Source organism: Populus alba, chromosome 18 (genome assembly GCF_005239225.2).
Source record: "Populus alba chromosome 18, ASM523922v2, whole genome shotgun sequence".
NCBI lineage: Eukaryota > Viridiplantae > Streptophyta > Magnoliopsida > Malpighiales > Salicaceae > Populus > Populus alba.
In genome coordinates this window covers 13,150,120-13,167,121 of record NC_133301.1, presented here as the reverse complement: position 1 = coordinate 13,167,121, position 17,002 = coordinate 13,150,120, and the positions used below count along the sequence as shown (strand labels likewise).

General features: G+C 32.7%; 2 protein-coding genes across 3 annotated transcripts; both read left to right on the top strand.

Annotated features, from left to right (window-relative positions):
- Positions 1 to 2,569: 2,569 nt before the first annotated feature.
- Positions 2,570 to 4,299, top strand: LOC118034299 (small ribosomal subunit protein uS17). Its single transcript, XM_035039541.2, has 6 exons — positions 2,570 to 2,704; positions 2,812 to 2,852; positions 2,966 to 3,066; positions 3,548 to 3,692; positions 3,774 to 3,863; positions 3,982 to 4,299. The coding sequence occupies exons 1-6, from the start codon at positions 2,693 to 2,695 to the stop codon at positions 4,070 to 4,072; spliced, it is 480 nt and encodes a 159-aa protein (XP_034895432.1). The 5' UTR covers positions 2,570 to 2,692; the 3' UTR covers positions 4,073 to 4,299.
- Positions 4,300 to 11,388: 7,089 nt separating this feature from the next.
- Positions 11,389 to 14,985, top strand: LOC118034300 (probable protein phosphatase 2C 27). 2 transcript variants are annotated; one of them, XM_035039542.2, is made up of 4 exons: positions 11,389 to 11,996; positions 12,979 to 13,179; positions 13,733 to 13,944; positions 14,274 to 14,985. In XM_035039542.2, the coding sequence occupies exons 1-4, from the start codon at positions 11,925 to 11,927 to the stop codon at positions 14,839 to 14,841; spliced, it is 1,053 nt and encodes a 350-aa protein (XP_034895433.1). In that variant the 5' UTR covers positions 11,389 to 11,924; the 3' UTR covers positions 14,842 to 14,985. The 2 variants fall into 2 exon arrangements, with proteins under 2 accessions (XP_034895433.1, XP_034895435.1); XM_035039544.2 differs by lacking the exon at positions 11,389 to 11,996 and adding an exon at positions 12,031 to 12,633.
- Positions 14,986 to 17,002: the final 2,017 nt, after the last annotated feature.

Below are 17,002 nucleotides of genomic sequence, written 5' to 3'. Positions count from 1 at the left end.
TTTGAAATAAAAAGATAAAATTTTACAGGTCTTTTTTCAAGAAGCTAATTCTCTTAGATTTTATTTCAAAGCTCAACACTCTTCCTCTTTTACAGTAGGATTAGGATCTTCAAATTTCTTCTGTAATCTAACAATGCTGACTTGAAATTACCATTATAAAATGCCTAAATAAAATTAACAAAAACTAAAATATAGGGGGAAAGCATTGTAGTTGTTTTCATAGAACATTGTAGTTTTTTCTTTTTTTCTTTTTTGTTTTTTTTTTTTTGTTATGATTGTTTAAAAAATGATTTTTGTCGATTTTATTTTTTAATATTGAAATGGTTGAGAATTTAGTTTTGTAATTTTTTTTTTTTTTTTCCTATGAGATTAACTTAGTTTACGAGTTTGTCAAAGTAATCCAGGTTGTCCTGGTTTTAAAGAAAATTATATTATTAAACTTTATAAAATAACAAAAAATAAAGGATGGGAAAACCACTGTTCATCCACACTCATTGTGCAAGAGAATAATATAAAATTATATCATTGATCCTCACTAAACAGTTAAATTTTAGATTAATATGATTATGTAACATGATATCAAAGTCTTGTTGATCAAGTGGTTACAAGTTCAAATCTCACCACTTTTATTCTATTTCATAAAAAATTAAACACAATATAATGTGAGTTTGTACAAATTTTAAACTCAAATGATTTTTACTTTGGGGTGTTAGAAAATAATATAAATCATATTTTAGGACCTCATTTAACAGCATAAACTTTTGGATTAATATGATTTTTTGACATTTTACCTTGTAGATTACAATAGTAATCCATGGTGTGTTTTTTTTTTTTTTTTTAATTTTTTTTTTTATTTCTTTTAAAATTTGTTTTTGTCGATTCTATTTTTTAAAATATGATGATTAAGAATTTAGTTTTGTAATTTTTTTCTTTTAAATTTTTCTTTATATGAGGTTAGCTTGGTTTGCTTGTTTATCAAGGTAACCCAGGTTGCCCTAATTTACGAGTTTAGTGGATTTTTTTTTTTTAATATTGAAATTGATTTTTTTTTATAGTCTATTTTTTTTCTCATATAGTTAAAAAAATATAGTTTTTAAGAAAAGTCATGTATTAAACTTTATAAAGTAACATAAATTAAAAGACATAGGAAAATCATTGTTTACCCACACACACATTGTGTTGTGGATTACAATGATAATCCATAGTGTTATCTTTCTTCTTCTTCTTTTTTTTTTGTTATTGTTTTTGAATTTTTCTTATGATTTCTTTTGTCAATTTTATTTTTTAATATTAGTATGGTTAATAATTTGACTTTATAATTTATTTATTTTTTATTTTATCTTTTTATAAAGGTTAACGTGATTTGCGAGTTTCCCATGGTAATTAAGTTTGCTTTAGTTTACAAGTTTGATGGGGTTTTTTTTTAATTGAACTTGATTTTTTTATTGTTTATTTTTTCTCATATAATTAAAAAAATACTTTCAGGAAAAAATTATTTATTAAATTTTATAAAGTAATAAAAATTAAAGGGTATAAGAAAATCATTGTTCACCCACACACATTGCGCTATAGATTACATTGGTGATCCATGGTGTTATATTTTTTTTTTCCTTTTTTGTTATTGTTTTTGAATTTTTCTTATTATTTTTTATGTCAAGTTTATCTTTTAATATTAGTATGATTAGGAATTTGGCTTTCTAATTTTTTTTATTTTATCTTTCTATGAGGTTAATGTGATTTGTGAGTTTTCCATGGTAATCAAGTTTGTTTTGGTTTACAAGTTTGATGGGATGCTTTTTTAATTAAACTTGATTTGTTTATCGTCTATTTTTTCTTATATAATTAAAAAAAATAGTCTTAGAAAAAAATTATTTTATTAAAATTTATAAAGTCCATGTACTTATTCACAGGCTTAACTCGTTGACTTAGTTCATGAATATGAGAAGTTTAACTATTTTTTTAATTAGTTTTTTTTATTTCACCTTGAGATATTAGGTTAATTGAGGATTCAGTTTCACAATTGATGTTAAAAAAAAATCCTAGTATTGTGTTACCGTTTGATTTCACAATCGTTTATTTTTATTATTATATAGTTAAATAAAAAAATAATTTTTTTTAAAAAAAATTATAATCTTAGCAGAGTCCATAACCTAGTTCACAAGTTTTGTATGCTATCCTGAGTTACCTAATTCATATTTTTGATGAGTTTACACACCGATCAAATATGCTTTTTCTTTTTTTAATTGTTTTTAATTTATTTTTTTATTTTATCTTTCGATATTTAATTAGTTGAGAAATAGATTGCATAATTGATTTTTGTTTGTTTTTTATTAGGATAATTATCTCAAATAAATATATATATTTAGATTAAATCTTAATTTTATAAGTAATTATTTTTATTATATAATTAAATAAAAATAATTTATATAAAAAAAAGTTATTGAAAATGACCACCGAGGCTTTTTTTAAAAATTATATCTTTTTATATCTTTAAAACATTAACGGTAAGGTAGATTAGTCTCTTCCCAATGAAAAGGACCACCAAGGCCCATTTATTTAATAAAAAACTATTACTACATATCGGCAAGCAAAATAGGGTTTAAAGCTTCATTTCAGCAAAAGGCTCTCTCTTTTGTATCTTTTGCCTCCTGCTGTTTCAAGTCCTTGTAGAGAACACAAACAGCTGTAAATCATGGCTGAGCAGGTTCTCGCAACACACTCTCTTTCTATTCACTGCTTCTACTTCAAAAAAATTTAGTCTTAGATCTTATTATGAGCTCTCATTATGGTTTCTGTATTTCTGTGTTGCAGACTGAAAAGGCATTTTTGAAACAACCCAAAGTGTTTCTCAGGTAATGTATTAGAACAGAAAAAGGAGGCGAACTTTCTGTTTTGGGGTCTTTTTATTTGATGTGGGTTTTTGCTGTTTTGTGTTTTTTGATTTGTTTTTGTGTGTTTTTGGCAGTTCGAAGAAATCTGGGAAAGGAAAGAGGCCTGGAAAAGGTGGAAACAGATTCTGGAAGAGTATTGGATTGAGTTTCAAGACTCCCAGAGAAGCCATTGAAGGTTTGTCTTTTATAGTTGTGTTATTCTTATGATGCTTTCTATGTTTGTAATTCTATTGAGCTTTGTATATTTTATTCTAGTTGAATGCACTGATTTTAATGGATAATGGAGTCAAGTAACCAAGATGTGTTCTATGATCATAGGGTTGTAAATACTAATATATTTCGTTTATGTATTAACTTGCTTTGTTACAAATCAATGTGTGATATGGAGGAATTAGAACCTTGTCGATGATGATATGGAATTTAAATAGTTATTACATAATCACACATGTCGAGTGCCATGGACATGATCTCTTTAAATGCTGTTGATTTGTCTCCATGCTTGTGTTTCTATCCATACTTGTTTTTTATGCCAAGTTCTTCGTTTGCAACTTGATTCATATGTTTGCTCCACTTTCATGTAATTTCTCCTTCACATGATATTTTTGTAGAATGTGAAATTTGCTGACGTTGTACTCCCATATGTTTACTTCTGACAGGAATTTATATTGATAAAAAATGCCCCTTCACTGGCACTGTTTCTATTCGAGGTCGTATCTTAGCTGGAACTTGTCATAGTGCCAAGATGGTGAGGACAATTATTGTTAGGCGGAACTATCTTCACTGGGTCAAGAAATACCAAAGGTCTAGTCCAATTTTAGTTCTGGTGTTTTTCAGTGCATATTATCACACCATTATAATTTAATTATTATTTGTTCCCCATAGATATGAGAAGAGGCATTCAAATATTCCAGCACACGTATCCCCATGCTTCCGTGTGAAGGAAGGCGATCATGTCATCATCGGACAATGCAGGTTAAATGTTGACCACCCAAAGTTTTATTTTATATCATTTATCTTGAATGTGATTTAGCTGTTATTGTATATTCAATTGGCCTTCAATTCATAATATTTGCCTCTCTTACCATTTCAGGCCACTGTCCAAGACTGTTAGATTTAATGTATTGAAAGTGATTCCCGCTGGCTCTGCTGCTGGTGGGAAGAAGGCCTTCACAGGAATGTGAGGTTGAACTTCCATTTTTTTTTGTTCATGCTGGTGTTACAGCCATATTGGTTTTAGGGTTATCTCTTATGTAAGAGGCAACTCCTGGAGTTTTGAACAGCATAGTTTGACAGCAAATGGACACTGAGATTCTTTTTTTCCCATTCATTTTCATGTTTTTAATTAAATGATGATTGTCGGAGATACCACTGCTACTGTTTATCAATAGTATTGGAATTTGTTGCTTCATCCACACGAGTTATTGAGTAAATCGAAGATTTTAGCAAGCTGCATATTACATGACAGGTGATGAAAGACTGCTCAGGCACATGCAAGGGTGTCCTGTTTTCTTGAAATTCTCTTTTTATAGAGCTTTTGATGGTGACGATCATTTGATGGTGGCTAGATAGTAGACACTGCTGGCATCTAATAAAATTTTTCCCCCCAATTTGTAACAGCAGAAGTTGCTATATCTAATCTGCAACTATTTTTCTCAGTTTTTTTTTATCTTCCTAAACCAAAAACTCTAGCCGCGAGGATCTTGAGAGTTGTAAAAAGGGAAAGGGCGTCACCTCTCTCTATGGCTTCTGTGTTGTTAGTTACTGATTTCTCCGCGGCTACATCCTCCTAACCAAAGGTTTATTTGGTGATTTGCTTTGGATTTCCTTTTATTTTTTTCCCCAGGGTTTTGTTAGGCTCTTCGTATATTTTGTCCGATGGATAGCTTATAGTGCACCTCTTTGTGGGAGCAATGAATTTGTAATTGAAGTGCCAGAAAAATCTCTTTCCCCTAGAATGAATTCACAGTTGAGCCTCTTGTGATGGAGTCCCTACTGTTGGTTGAAAGATTTGGATAACAGTGAGCATTGAATGGTGCGGTAACTTGGGCTCATGAAATTCTTCCAACTCCCTGGCGACATAGATTGCCAATCACCTCTGTTGCCTGTGATTTCAGTGGGAATATATGGAGATAAGTGTCTGAAAAAAAAAAGGCCAGAAAAAATCCTAAAATCAGAGGAATTCAGAAAAGAGTGGTGTTGGTCTTGGGCAGTAATTGGCAGGAAGAGGACTAGCTATTTCATCAACAAACAGATAGGATTCTGTATTTTATCCTTTTTTGAACAATAAAACCATCAATTTCTATTACTCATCTGTGTTCTTCCTTCTTTTTTTCCTGAAAGATTGGCCTGTGTCACTTCTGATAAAGACATGGTTACTTTCTTACGTTTGCAGTTGAGATATGTGCTTGCAAGATCTGTACTTTTTGTTTGTTATTACACATTAAAGCGCTAGAGCTACTTTGAGTTGTTTTTTAAGCATGGTTCTACAGCCACGAAGTTCATGATTTTTTATTTTAGTTTGTTGCTATTAATTCGTTAATCAATCATGTTTCAATTTTATGCAACCCTTTCACCATTTCTACCTGTCCAACGTTGAAAAGAAAAAAGAAATTATGCCTTGACTTGGGTAGTGATTTCATGATGTAATTTCTCTTCTTGTTTACATAGTGCAAGATTCTCCATCGAAAGTGGAGAATCCTCTCCTTCCTTAATCTGTTACTTTTTATGCCAAGATTTTGCTCATTCAAGCTTCCTTAAGGAAAACGTAAGAGAGGGACATCCCACATCGGAAAGAAAGGAACAATATTTGCTCTTTATAAAACAAGCTCTGACAGAAGCTTACCAGCTGAGCTCGGTAACGCGGACTTGTAACCTGAGTAGGGGCTTTAATGTGATGGGACGTTAACTATGCTCATAAGGTCGGGTTCGGTTCGGCTATTAACTAGCCCGCCCGTTCCAAGCCAAGAGTTGACCCAAGGCATCCTAGTGAAGACTTGGGTGTCATGGCTCCTAGAGTTGGAGGGCACAGCGTGAGGTTGGCTTCACATAGCAGCGATCACCTCCCTCTCCTGGCAGTGGAAGGATTACGGGCCGGTGTCATCTGGATCCGCATGGCCTGATGGGCTGGTCCTAATTGAACCATCACTTTTTATCATCATTCTTCTTAATTTGCTTTTAAGCAATGACGTATTAAGGTGAGCCGATTCATGGTTCAGATTAAGTTTTTGATTTTTACCAACCACCCAAATGAGCACATCAGCTGTCAGTGGAAGAAAAGGGACTGCTGCTTGAGATAGGAGGCGTACCAGTCAGCCAAAAAAGATTCCTTTGTCAATCAAACCATAATCTAATGAAAAATGGCTTCCTTTTTTTGTCTTTGACCATATACAGTGAGTGCCACCATGACATGTTTTATGGTTATCGCTAGTTATGTAACTTGTGCTTTTCCGTGAATAAATATTTTTATCTTTTATATACAAGTTTCTCAATGTATTTTTATAAATAAAAAAATTTCATATGCCATTCAAAACATGTATGCACGTAAATAATTAAATAAACGAAGAGTTATGTGTTTTAATAAATAAATAATCATAACAGATTTAGATTAAGATATTTAATCTTAAAAGATGAAATATCTACTCGATCATATTTTTTAATTTTTATTTAATTAAATGATAAAAAAATAGATAAACATATTAAATTAATCAAAGTTCTTGAATTTTAACTTTTGCTTTAGAGCTATTTTGAGTTGTTTTTAAAGCAATGGTTCTACATCCATCAAGGTTCTTGATTTTAACTTTCGCTGCCATTGATTTAATTAATCAAATCATCTTTCAATTTTACGGAATCCTTTCACCACTTCTACTTGTCCAACGTTGAAAAGAAAGAAAAAAAAAAACTATGCCTTGACTTAGGTAGTGATTTCATGATGTAATTTCTCTTTTCTTGTTTACCTAGTGCAAAGATTCTCCAGAAAGTGGATGAACCCTCTCCTTCCTCAATCTGTTACTTTTTATGCCAAGATTTTTGCTCATTCAAGCTTTTCCCCTAAGGAACATCCCACATCGGAAAGAAAGGAAAAATATATAAAGCATATATACCTAACCCTGACACATGCTTACCAGCTGAGCTCTGTCACGTGGGCTTGTAATCCTAGTGGAGGCTCTAAAGTGATGGAACGTTGGCCATGCTCGTTAGGTCGGGTTCAGTTTGGCTCTTATCTGGCCCGCCCGTTCCAAGCTAGGAGTTGAGCCGAGGCATCCTAGTGAAGACCTGGGTGTCTTGGCTCCTAGAGTCGAAGGGCACAGCGTGAGGCTGGTCTCACAGAGCAGCGATCACCTTCCGCTCCTGACAGTGGAAGGACTACGGGCCGGTGCCATCTGGATCTGCATGGCCTGATGAGCTGGTCCTAACTGAACTATCACTTTTTTATTTGTAATCATCTTGGCTGTTGTTTCATTTAATTTTTCAGTTAATTATTAATTTTATTTAAAAATTCATTATATAAAATACTAGAAAAATATTTTATATTGAAAGATTTGAAAAAAAATTATGTTTTTTAAATATGAGTTAAATATTATTTTAAAATAATCTTTTAAGTTTTATTATTTATAACCTATATTTATATATATAGATGAATTTTAAATTTTTTCAAGTTGATTCGAGCTAGTCTAAATCAACCAGTATGATTTGGGCCCAATTCTTTGGCCGGTTCCATCCCGAGCCGGGTTTGAAAAAGGTTTAAAAGGCCGCAGACACGACAAGTTGCCAAATGCGAGTGCAATGACGTAAGAGGTGACCGACCCAATTAATGGCTCACAGCCACTGTACAGACATCCAAAATGAGCATGGCACATCAGCTGTCAGTGCAAGAAAATGGAAGATCGGACACGTACCAGTCAAGCAAAAAAGATTCCTCCGTCAATCAAATCATAATCTAATGAAAATGGCTTCATTTTTTTTTGTCTTTGACCGTAAATAGCGAGGGCCTCCACAGCGTCAAGACATGCTTTATGATTATCTTAAAAGGAATTAAGGTTTTTGTAGATCTAAACAAAGTTTATCTCTTATTTACTTTAAAGTTTTGGCATTTTCCCGCAGAAAGAGTGGAATCTCATTTGTAGTCTAGAGGGCTTCAAATCCATCCTCTGTGTTTCTAGCCATCCATGCCTTTTGCTTGTAGAATTAATTCCTATACCGTGAGCTCACAAGATTCTTGCTTTCTGTTTGTGGCCATCACACGACATAAATTTCACGGAATTGTAAAAGTTGTTTTTTAAAATATTTTTATTTAAAAATAAATTAAATATTTTTTTTATTTTTTAAAATTTATTTTTAATTTTAATACATCAAAACGATTCAAAAATATTCATAAAAAAATCAAGAATTTTTAAAAACATAATTGAAACGCAATCCATCCATCTAGGCCCTTCTTCTTTCTCTTATCTTTTAACTCTTTGTAAATTTATATTGGCATTCTCCAACAAAGACGTAACCATGGTCCATTGTTTGTCTTTTGATTAGAGCCACGAACTTGACATCCTTTCCAAAGTCTAATAATCCCCTAAGCACAATGCTTGTCACAATCAATGCGATTTGGGTTCAATATCTTATTCGTTTTTATTTTCAGTGCAGTGTTTTCTTTGACAGATTCCCCCCATCTCACCTGTGATTTGATGTAAAATAAGATGAGAGTCAAGCATAGACCACCTGATTGAGGAGTGAATGAAATCCCACATCGAAAGAAAAGAAAACATATCCTTACTTTATAAGCCTCGTTCATCCCTGCTCACTTTACGCTGAGCTCAGTAACGTGGGCTTGGGACCCAAGTGGAAGCTTCGAGGTGATGGAACGGTGCATTAACTCAGATAACTCGGAGCTGACCTGCCCGTTTCAAACCAGGAGTTGAGCCAGATTACGGGTCTGCACTATCTAATTTGACAGTCATTTTTTATTTTTTAAAAAATGCTTGATTTATTGCTTTCAAACTTGCAAGGCATATCTTTAAAGCAAACAGATTGGTGGATTTAAAAGGGAGAAGATGCCAAATGCTGATGCTAAAAGCACTAATCATTGACTCGGATCTGACCTGCCCGTTTCAAACCGGGAGTTGAGCCAGATTGCGGGTCTGCACTATCTAATTGGACAGTCATTTTTTTATTTTTTATTTTTTTTAAAATGCTTGATTTATTGCTTTCAAACTTGCAAGGCATATCTTTAAAGCAAACAGATTGGTGGATTTAAAAGGGAGAAGATTCCAAATGCTGATGCTAAAAGCACTAATTCATCGTTGAATGGATCATATTGTAAGGCTAAGACCTTCCTAGGTCATATCCGAAGCAGCCAAGATGATTCCTTTGTCAGCAAAATCATAAGACTAATGAAAGCGGCTTCATCTTATTTATTTATTTATTTATTTTGTGTCTTTGACCAGTGAAAAGTGCGAGAAAAGGTTCATGATTATCATAACCTAACATATTTGGTAATGCTCGATTCTAAACCACACAAGAGGAGCAATCCCTCTTGCATTCTTTTTAGCAAACACATTGAAAACAACATCCTACTTTCCTCGATGGGAAGAATTGTGAGCCATTGGGGCTGCACTTTCCTTGAAAGAAAGATTTTTATACTGCAAAGAAAGACGAGCAAGGTCGCCTGAGGACGTGAACTCTCTTGGCATTGATCGCAAGGGCCCTTCTAACTTGGAAAAACATATATTTTATAGAAGAGAAAATGGTGCGAGCCACCGCTACCTTTTGTAGAAAGAGCAAAAGGGAAATAAATCTGAAGTCATTGTCTTCCATCATCTTCCCACGATTGATCAAGTATCTTCGAGCTCACACACTAGCCAATGAAAACCAGTTCTCCTGGCATCTCATTTTATGTTCTTTCTAGCAATTAAATGAATATATAAACCAATCCCCATTAGGCATGGAGAATTGACATGTGAAGGGGATGAAGATGTTGAGATCTCCAGAGAGTTGACCATAAGACATTTAGTAGCTTCGTTGCAATCATTAAACAACCTTTATGTAGCTCTTAAGAACGAATAATGATGGCCTTTTCAGTCTGACTGAGAAGGATGCAAGTAAATCCCACAAGAGTCTATTTCCATGTTATGTAAGGGTGAAATTGTCCCATTGCATCATCTTTGATGGATGCTTTCAACAGGTGATCGAAGGGGTTTTCTTCTTCTATTTTTTTTTATATAAAAAAAGGACAGCACAATAGATAAAAATAAGAGAAATTAACTTGATTATTTTATAGTTTAGTCATTTTTATATTTATTCTATGTATTTTAAAAAATTATAATTTATATCTTAAATTTTGTTGCGCACGGAACAGTTTATATCCTATAATTTAGTTTATTTTCTACTTACGCAAGAATGTAAATTGTAATTTTTAAAAAAACATGAACTATAAGTTTAAAAACAACTAAATTATATCATGATCAAAGTAATTTTTTTTCAAAATTAATTTGTGAACTATCGCAACTAAAAAAAATCTTGTAGGCCATTAAAATAAGTTATTTTTTTCATTTTGAGTGTGTTTAATAATGTGGTGTATTGATTTTTTTTTAAAATATTTTTTTAATTGAAATATATTTTTTTTATATAATGTTTTCTATTTTTAATATTAACATATTAAAATCATTTAAAAATATGTAAATAAATATTAATTTACTATTTTTTAAAATAAAAAATAACTTGAAGAGTAAAAATTATCGCAATGTCAAAAAAAAAAAAAAAAAAACCAAATATTATGGTTCCATGAACTTTCGAGAAATGAAATGGGATTTCATTTCAAATGATTTGGGCCATCATTTATCCAATGCTGAACATCGGAGGCACATTGAATTATTGGATTTCCATCATAATTCCAGAACCCAGATGAATTCATGTCACAAAGGCCAAATCTTTTTCTTTTCAATAAACTTTACCTAAAAATTCTCCCTACCAAATCCCTCGTACACAAAGGCCCTACTAATATTATAAAATACCATGATCTTAATTTAAAATATCGATCATCATGGATTAATAACAAACTAGGTTGTTGAAACTTGAAAATAAATTAAAATTGTATTCTAAAGTCTACACTCCAAAGAATAAAAATGATATATATTTGACCAATTCCCTCATATTAATATTATAAAATACCATGATCTTAATTTATCAACGACCCATTCAAGCTTTGACAATATTAGCAATCATGCCATAATAGTCCTTCCATATATTTGTAAAATTGCTTCTTCTTCTTTTTGTTCAATTAAATGCATTGTATTCAAACCCCTAAAATCCTTGCTCTCCTTTTTTACTTTTTCAACAACAAAAATCCCTTTTCCTTATTAATGATTGTATATTTATATTTAATCAAAACATCATACTATAACAAAAGCAATTTAAAAAGTTTTTTTTTTTTGTTTTTAAGTTTTTAATATTAAAAATAATATTTAAAAAAAAAAAAAACATCACAATACCCAAAACTTATTTTATGCATCCAGTATGCCCATAAGAACAACAGAAACAAGAACAGCTTCAGCAACTGATTTTCAGCCACTCTTTCTTAGAAAAATCTGGAATTTAACAGCTCTTATTTATATTCTCTTTCTCTCACCCTCCCTCCACCAAGGCATCTACAAGTCCTTCATTTTATTTTCACCATCATCACGATAGAGATATTCCACAGAATCTTCCACCCCCCCCCCCCTTCTCTCTGTTTTCCAAGTTCTTCTCTTTGATTCTCCCTCTCCTTGTGTCTTCCTCTGTGTTTTTTTTTTTTTGGCTCATGTTGTTGCTTCTTTGGATTCCCACAAAGACAACAACTAGTTGCTAAAGACTTAAAATAAGTCTTCTTGTTTTCTTTTTTCTGTCACCAACATAATAACAATAATAATAATATTGACAACAACCATGTGTGTAAAGGATGCAAAGCAAGAAATGTAGAACCCAATTGACAATAATAGTGGTTGCAATAACAGCAATAGCAACAAGATTCAATCTTAGCCTTTGCATGGTGACCTCTTGCAAACCCAGATGGAGAATTTTGATCAAGACTCTTCTTTGATTAGTTCTAGTGGCGGGATCAGTGTCGCCAACTCTTATCCTGTAAGATTTCTTTTCTTTCTCAAATTTCTTTGGTTTCCCAAGTTGGGTCTTTTCTGTTTTTGTTTGTCCATATTTGTGTTCTGAATCTTGCTTCTTTTTGCCGTCGTCGTCGTCGTTAGAATTGAGTTTATTGCTTTCTGTTCATTACTGCTTTGTTTAAATTGATGTTTGTCGAGGAACTTGTATTGTTTTCTTTTTCTGAAACTTATGAAGTTATTGATGATCCATAATTGCTTTCTGATTTCTTTTTCCTTGCTCTAAAAAGTTTCAGACATTTAGCTGGTTGTGTAATTATGAAATTGTTGCTGGCTCATGTGTTTGGTGGGCATTGGAGATATATATGTGGATGTAACTTTTTTTTCCCAGCTTAATATCTCTGCCTTGAATAATTTATTGTTTGGTACATCAATTAGGTGGTTACAGTACTATGACTTTTCTTTTGTATTAATTTACCTTTTTGCACACCATCAGCATGGTGGTACTGCTTTCTGTGGTAAATAATTCACTTCAATTATATTCCCTTGACTTGGTCGATGTTCTTCTTGGACTCGTGGTTGTCATGGAGAAATAGATGGATAGATAGAGTGTGTGTGTGGGTGGGTGAGAGTTTGTGCTTCCATTTTCTCCAATGACTTCGGTACTAATTAAAGAACAGTAATGGTTGTCAATTTGTCATAGTAACCCTGATTTAACTTTTATTTATAATATATCTTGTAAACTGTATGCAGGAGCCCTTCTCTATTCTTAATTATCAATCATTTAATACCTTTCTATGTCTATATTCTCGTTTTTTTATTGCTTATTTACTTGGTTCTTATCCATTTATTTTCCCCTCACTGTTAGTTTGCAATAGTGCATACTTATATTGGCCAGATTCACATATCATTGTTGTTACAGCCTCTGATGGAATATTAATCTTTATCACTATTTGTTCTTCTGCTGTCTCATTTTTAGTTTTGTTTGTTTGTGGTGGCTCATTCAGTTGGAAAGCATTTGTGAGGATAGAGTGGTCACAGAAAGGAAACAGAATCTGTTAACAGATTTTTTTCCCACCCTTCGCTCAGGAGAGTGGTCTGATATTGGTGGTCGGCCTTATATGGAAGATACGCACATTTGCATTAGTGACTTGGCTAAGAAGTTTGGTTACAGTTTACTAAGCGAGCATGCTATTTCTTTCTATGGTGTAAGTTATTTTCCTGTTCTGTTGTTCATCTGCTATTTCAGCTGCTAATGAATTTTATGTTTTTGTGTCGTTTTGGTTCTAATCAATACTGTATTTTTAGCTTTCTGTTCCCTTATGGAAAAATCAAAGCTTTTGGTCTTCCAGTTCATCGGGTAGCAATATTTTAGGATATAGGCTTCTTTCGCTTATGAGATTAACTGCACCATAGTGTACCTTGATAGCATATCACTTATGATTATGATAGCAAGTGTGAAGGTTCTAGAAAGTATTAGTCTAAAATTGAATCGGAGCTTACCACTTTAAATAAATCTGATCATCACTTTAAACTTGAAAATCTGAAACTTCCATGTTTTCAATCAGCATACTAGAAACCTGTGCTCATCTGACACCAAGAATAGCTCTCTCATTTGAACTTTGCTCATCTGGAAACAGATACGATGTAATTGCATTGCATAAATACTTTATAAAAACAAAGCCAACAAGCATATACAAGTAATAGGAAGTGGAAATTTTTCTTCCTTATTTTAAGAATTAAATATACTTTGGAAAACAGGTATTTGATGGGCATGGAGGAAAGACTGCAGCACATTTTGTACGCGAGCATTTACCAAGAGTCATTGTTGAGGATGCCGATTTCCCTGTAAAACTTGAGAAAGTGGTTACAAGATCATTCATTGAGATTGATGCTGCATTTGAAAAGTCATGCTCCCTTGAGTCAAGCCGTTCTTCTGGCACTACTGCACTTACTGCAATGATATTTGGGAGGTAGCAGCTTCTTTTCGTTTTTCTGTAGTCAGCCATCTGCTTCCTATGGTTTATTTAGGACTTTCTAGCCCCTTGCATCCCGTTTGTTTATTCCATCTGTCACTTCCAAGGCCATGCTGTCCTGGGTTAACATTCCTGAATGTGCTATAGTCATTAAGGTTAATGATGAACCAATTGTAGCTTTCTGACCAATCAAAAAGATCTGCCATGTCACCTAAGATCTTGCGTTGTCAGGAATTGCTCCAATCCATTAGTTTTATCATATATTGACATTCTGTTATGTCTTCTCACAAAGTGCGTTGTCATAAAAAAATGTCTTTCTTGGACAGGTCATTACTAGTGGCAAATGCTGGTGATTGTCGGGCAGTATTATCACGGGGTGGAGCAGCGAAGGAAATGTCAGAGGATCATAGACCTTGCTGCGTGAAAGAAAGGACAAGAATTGAGTCCTTGGGTGGATTCATCGACGATGGTTATCTAAATGGTCAGTTAGCTGTTACCCGTGCATTAGGTGACTGGCACCTTGAAGGAATGAAGAAAAAGGGTGACAGAAGTGGGCCCTTAATTGCTGAACCAGAACTTAAATTGGTTACACTGACCAAGGAAGATGAGTTCTTGATAATCGGAAGTGATGGAGTATGGGATGTATATTCAAATCAAAATGCAGTAGATTTTGTTCGGAAGAGACTTCAAGAGCACAATGATTTGAAGCGATGCTGCAGAGAAATGGTAGGGGAAGCATTAAAACGGGGAGCAACTGACAACTTGACAGTTGTAATTGTTAGCTTTCACTCAGACCCACCGCCACCAGTGGTAGTACAGAGGGCAAGAGTCAGGCGAAGCATTTCCGCCGAGGGGCTTCAGAATCTCAAATGCTTGCTAGAAGGTAGTGCTTAAAACTTTTCATCCAAGTTCCCCAGGTGGTGGAGGGTAGAGCCAATCAAATAACAGTACATAGCTAAATTGGCTGTCCTCAAGTTTTGTTGGTGTATACTGTATATAAATTCATGGGCAAATATAATCTGCATTTTTCTTCCCTCCTATTATTCTTGCCTCATTCACTGGAGTCTTTGCAACAGTCTATATATTCCCTTTTCTCCCCTTTATCTTGTCATTGCCTGCTAAAGGTGCCTCGTAAGAAATTGGTCCGAAGAAAGGAGATTTGCTTATTTGAGGCAGCTACTGATTTAGGGTAAATGATCAATGCCAGAGTAAGCATGCCCTTAACTGCATGATTTTACCTCTCTGTTACTCTTTCATCCAGAAGATGCATTGATCACAGTAACAATTACTGTCTTGTTTATGTTCTTTTCAAAAATCATATACGAACGTTTGGCACCAAATGAAATTGAAAATTGAATTTCGTGAATAAAGAAAAGGCAAGTTTAGTTTGAAAAGACATGCTTTCGCCAGAAGGTGCATCGTTGTTCAATACTGCCTTCAATTACTTTAAACAAAAGGATCTGATTGCGGAGAGGTATACAGATGAAGGACCCAATCAATAAAATTGATAGTTGAGGGACAAATCTATTTATGTTGGAAACTAATTTATCAAAAATTATTTCCAATTCATACGTAACAGAAAAGGAAACATCAAAATGATATTCTTCGTTTTATTAGTTATTAGTTATAAGATGAATTACTCTATCATACTAAATAATACAATATTTAATCTTTATTCAATATTTTATTTAAATGAAATAATCCGGCTTTTAGTTCCTCCTTTAAAATAGATTCATAGAGACTTGAATTTTGGTTAATATAAGTCAAGACTTGAAGTAAATTTAAAAAAAAATATAGGTTTAATGGTTTTTTTTACATAATTATCTTGATCTTGTGATTTGAGCAATATGGTAGACAAGTTAACTCGAGTGGATTTAATTTATTTTTTGCTTTTAATTATTTTTGTTTTTTTATTTTGAATCCTTTTATGTGATTGATTTTTTTTTATTTTTAATATTTAATTTGTTAAGAATTTGTCTTACTGGTTTTTTTTATGTTTGATGTTTCTAGTCAAATAGCCTAAGACATGGGTTTTATAGGCTAACTAAGGGTTGACATTAATTTTTTTTATTTTTACTTTTTTTTCTCATAATTCAACATTTGGTTTTTTAAAAAAATAGGATTTCATGCTTTTTTTTCATTTTTCTTCTCTTAATTTATCTCGATCTCATAACCAGGGTTAGGAGGGCTAACATTTCACTTATTTTTATTAAAATTACAAATATTTATAGGGAAGGGGTATTTCTTTGCAAACAAATTCAAGTTATTTTTTCGCTAACAATTGTTATGTTTTTAAATCCTTCTCTATATTTTTTTTTTCTTTGTTTTTATTTTTAATTATATCATTTAATATTTAATTTGTTAAAAATTGAAATTAAAATTTATTACTTTTAATAAAATAACTTGAGTTATATATTAGCACGTGTTTTTTATTTTATCATCTAATATTATTATTTTTTTCATTTTACATCGGTTTTGGCTTGCTTTAAAATACGCTGCATTGATGAACGTTATTTTTTTCTAAAAAAATTTTTATAGCAGTTGTGGCAGAGCACGAGTAGGTCATATAGTTAGTTCAATCTCAAGCTTTTAGATCTCTACAGTTTCAGTTACTAATAAAAATAGCACAGCCATTCTTTTCTCTGTCTACTCATTCTCTGGATTCACCATATAAGGTAATTAATCGCTTATATTGAGATTGCATGTTTGATCTCCAACAATCAGTTTACATATCCACAAAGCTGTAAGACTATCATTTGTGAAATTTGGTGTTGCTTTACCTTCTTGATAAATCACTTAAACTGTTCTGTTGCAGGGCACAACATGCAATGCTTGTAATCACTTGGTAATCTCATCTCATGCCCCTCAAATTTTATTTGTTTATTTATTGTTTTTGAGAATGCCCTCCAGTGTTGTATCTTCGACTGTTAAAGGTTGATAGCCATGGAAGTTTAGAACTCTTTTTTCAGTGAGATGTTAGGAGTACCAATTTGTGATGAACTAATAAAAAAAATGTTAGAAATAGCGGGTGCTAGAGTGTCCCTTAACAGTAGTG

Bases quoted from the DNA above. Each gene is read 5' to 3' on its own strand.
- LOC118034300 (XM_035039542.2), top strand. From the start codon at position 11,925: ATGGAGAATTTTGATCAAGACTCTTCTTTGATTAGTTCTAGTGGCGGG. The intron at 11,997-12,978 runs GTAAGATTTCTT...TGGCTCATTCAG, and splicing joins GTGTCGCCAACTCTTATCCT to TTGGAAAGCATTTGTGAGGA. The intron at 13,945-14,273 runs GTAGCAGCTTCT...TTTCTTGGACAG, and splicing joins ACTGCAATGATATTTGGGAG to GTCATTACTAGTGGCAAATG.
- LOC118034299 (XM_035039541.2), top strand. The intron at 3,067-3,547 runs GTTTGTCTTTTA...TACTTCTGACAG, and splicing joins TCCCAGAGAAGCCATTGAAG to GAATTTATATTGATAAAAAA. The intron at 3,693-3,773 runs GTCTAGTCCAAT...TGTTCCCCATAG, and splicing joins TGGGTCAAGAAATACCAAAG to ATATGAGAAGAGGCATTCAA.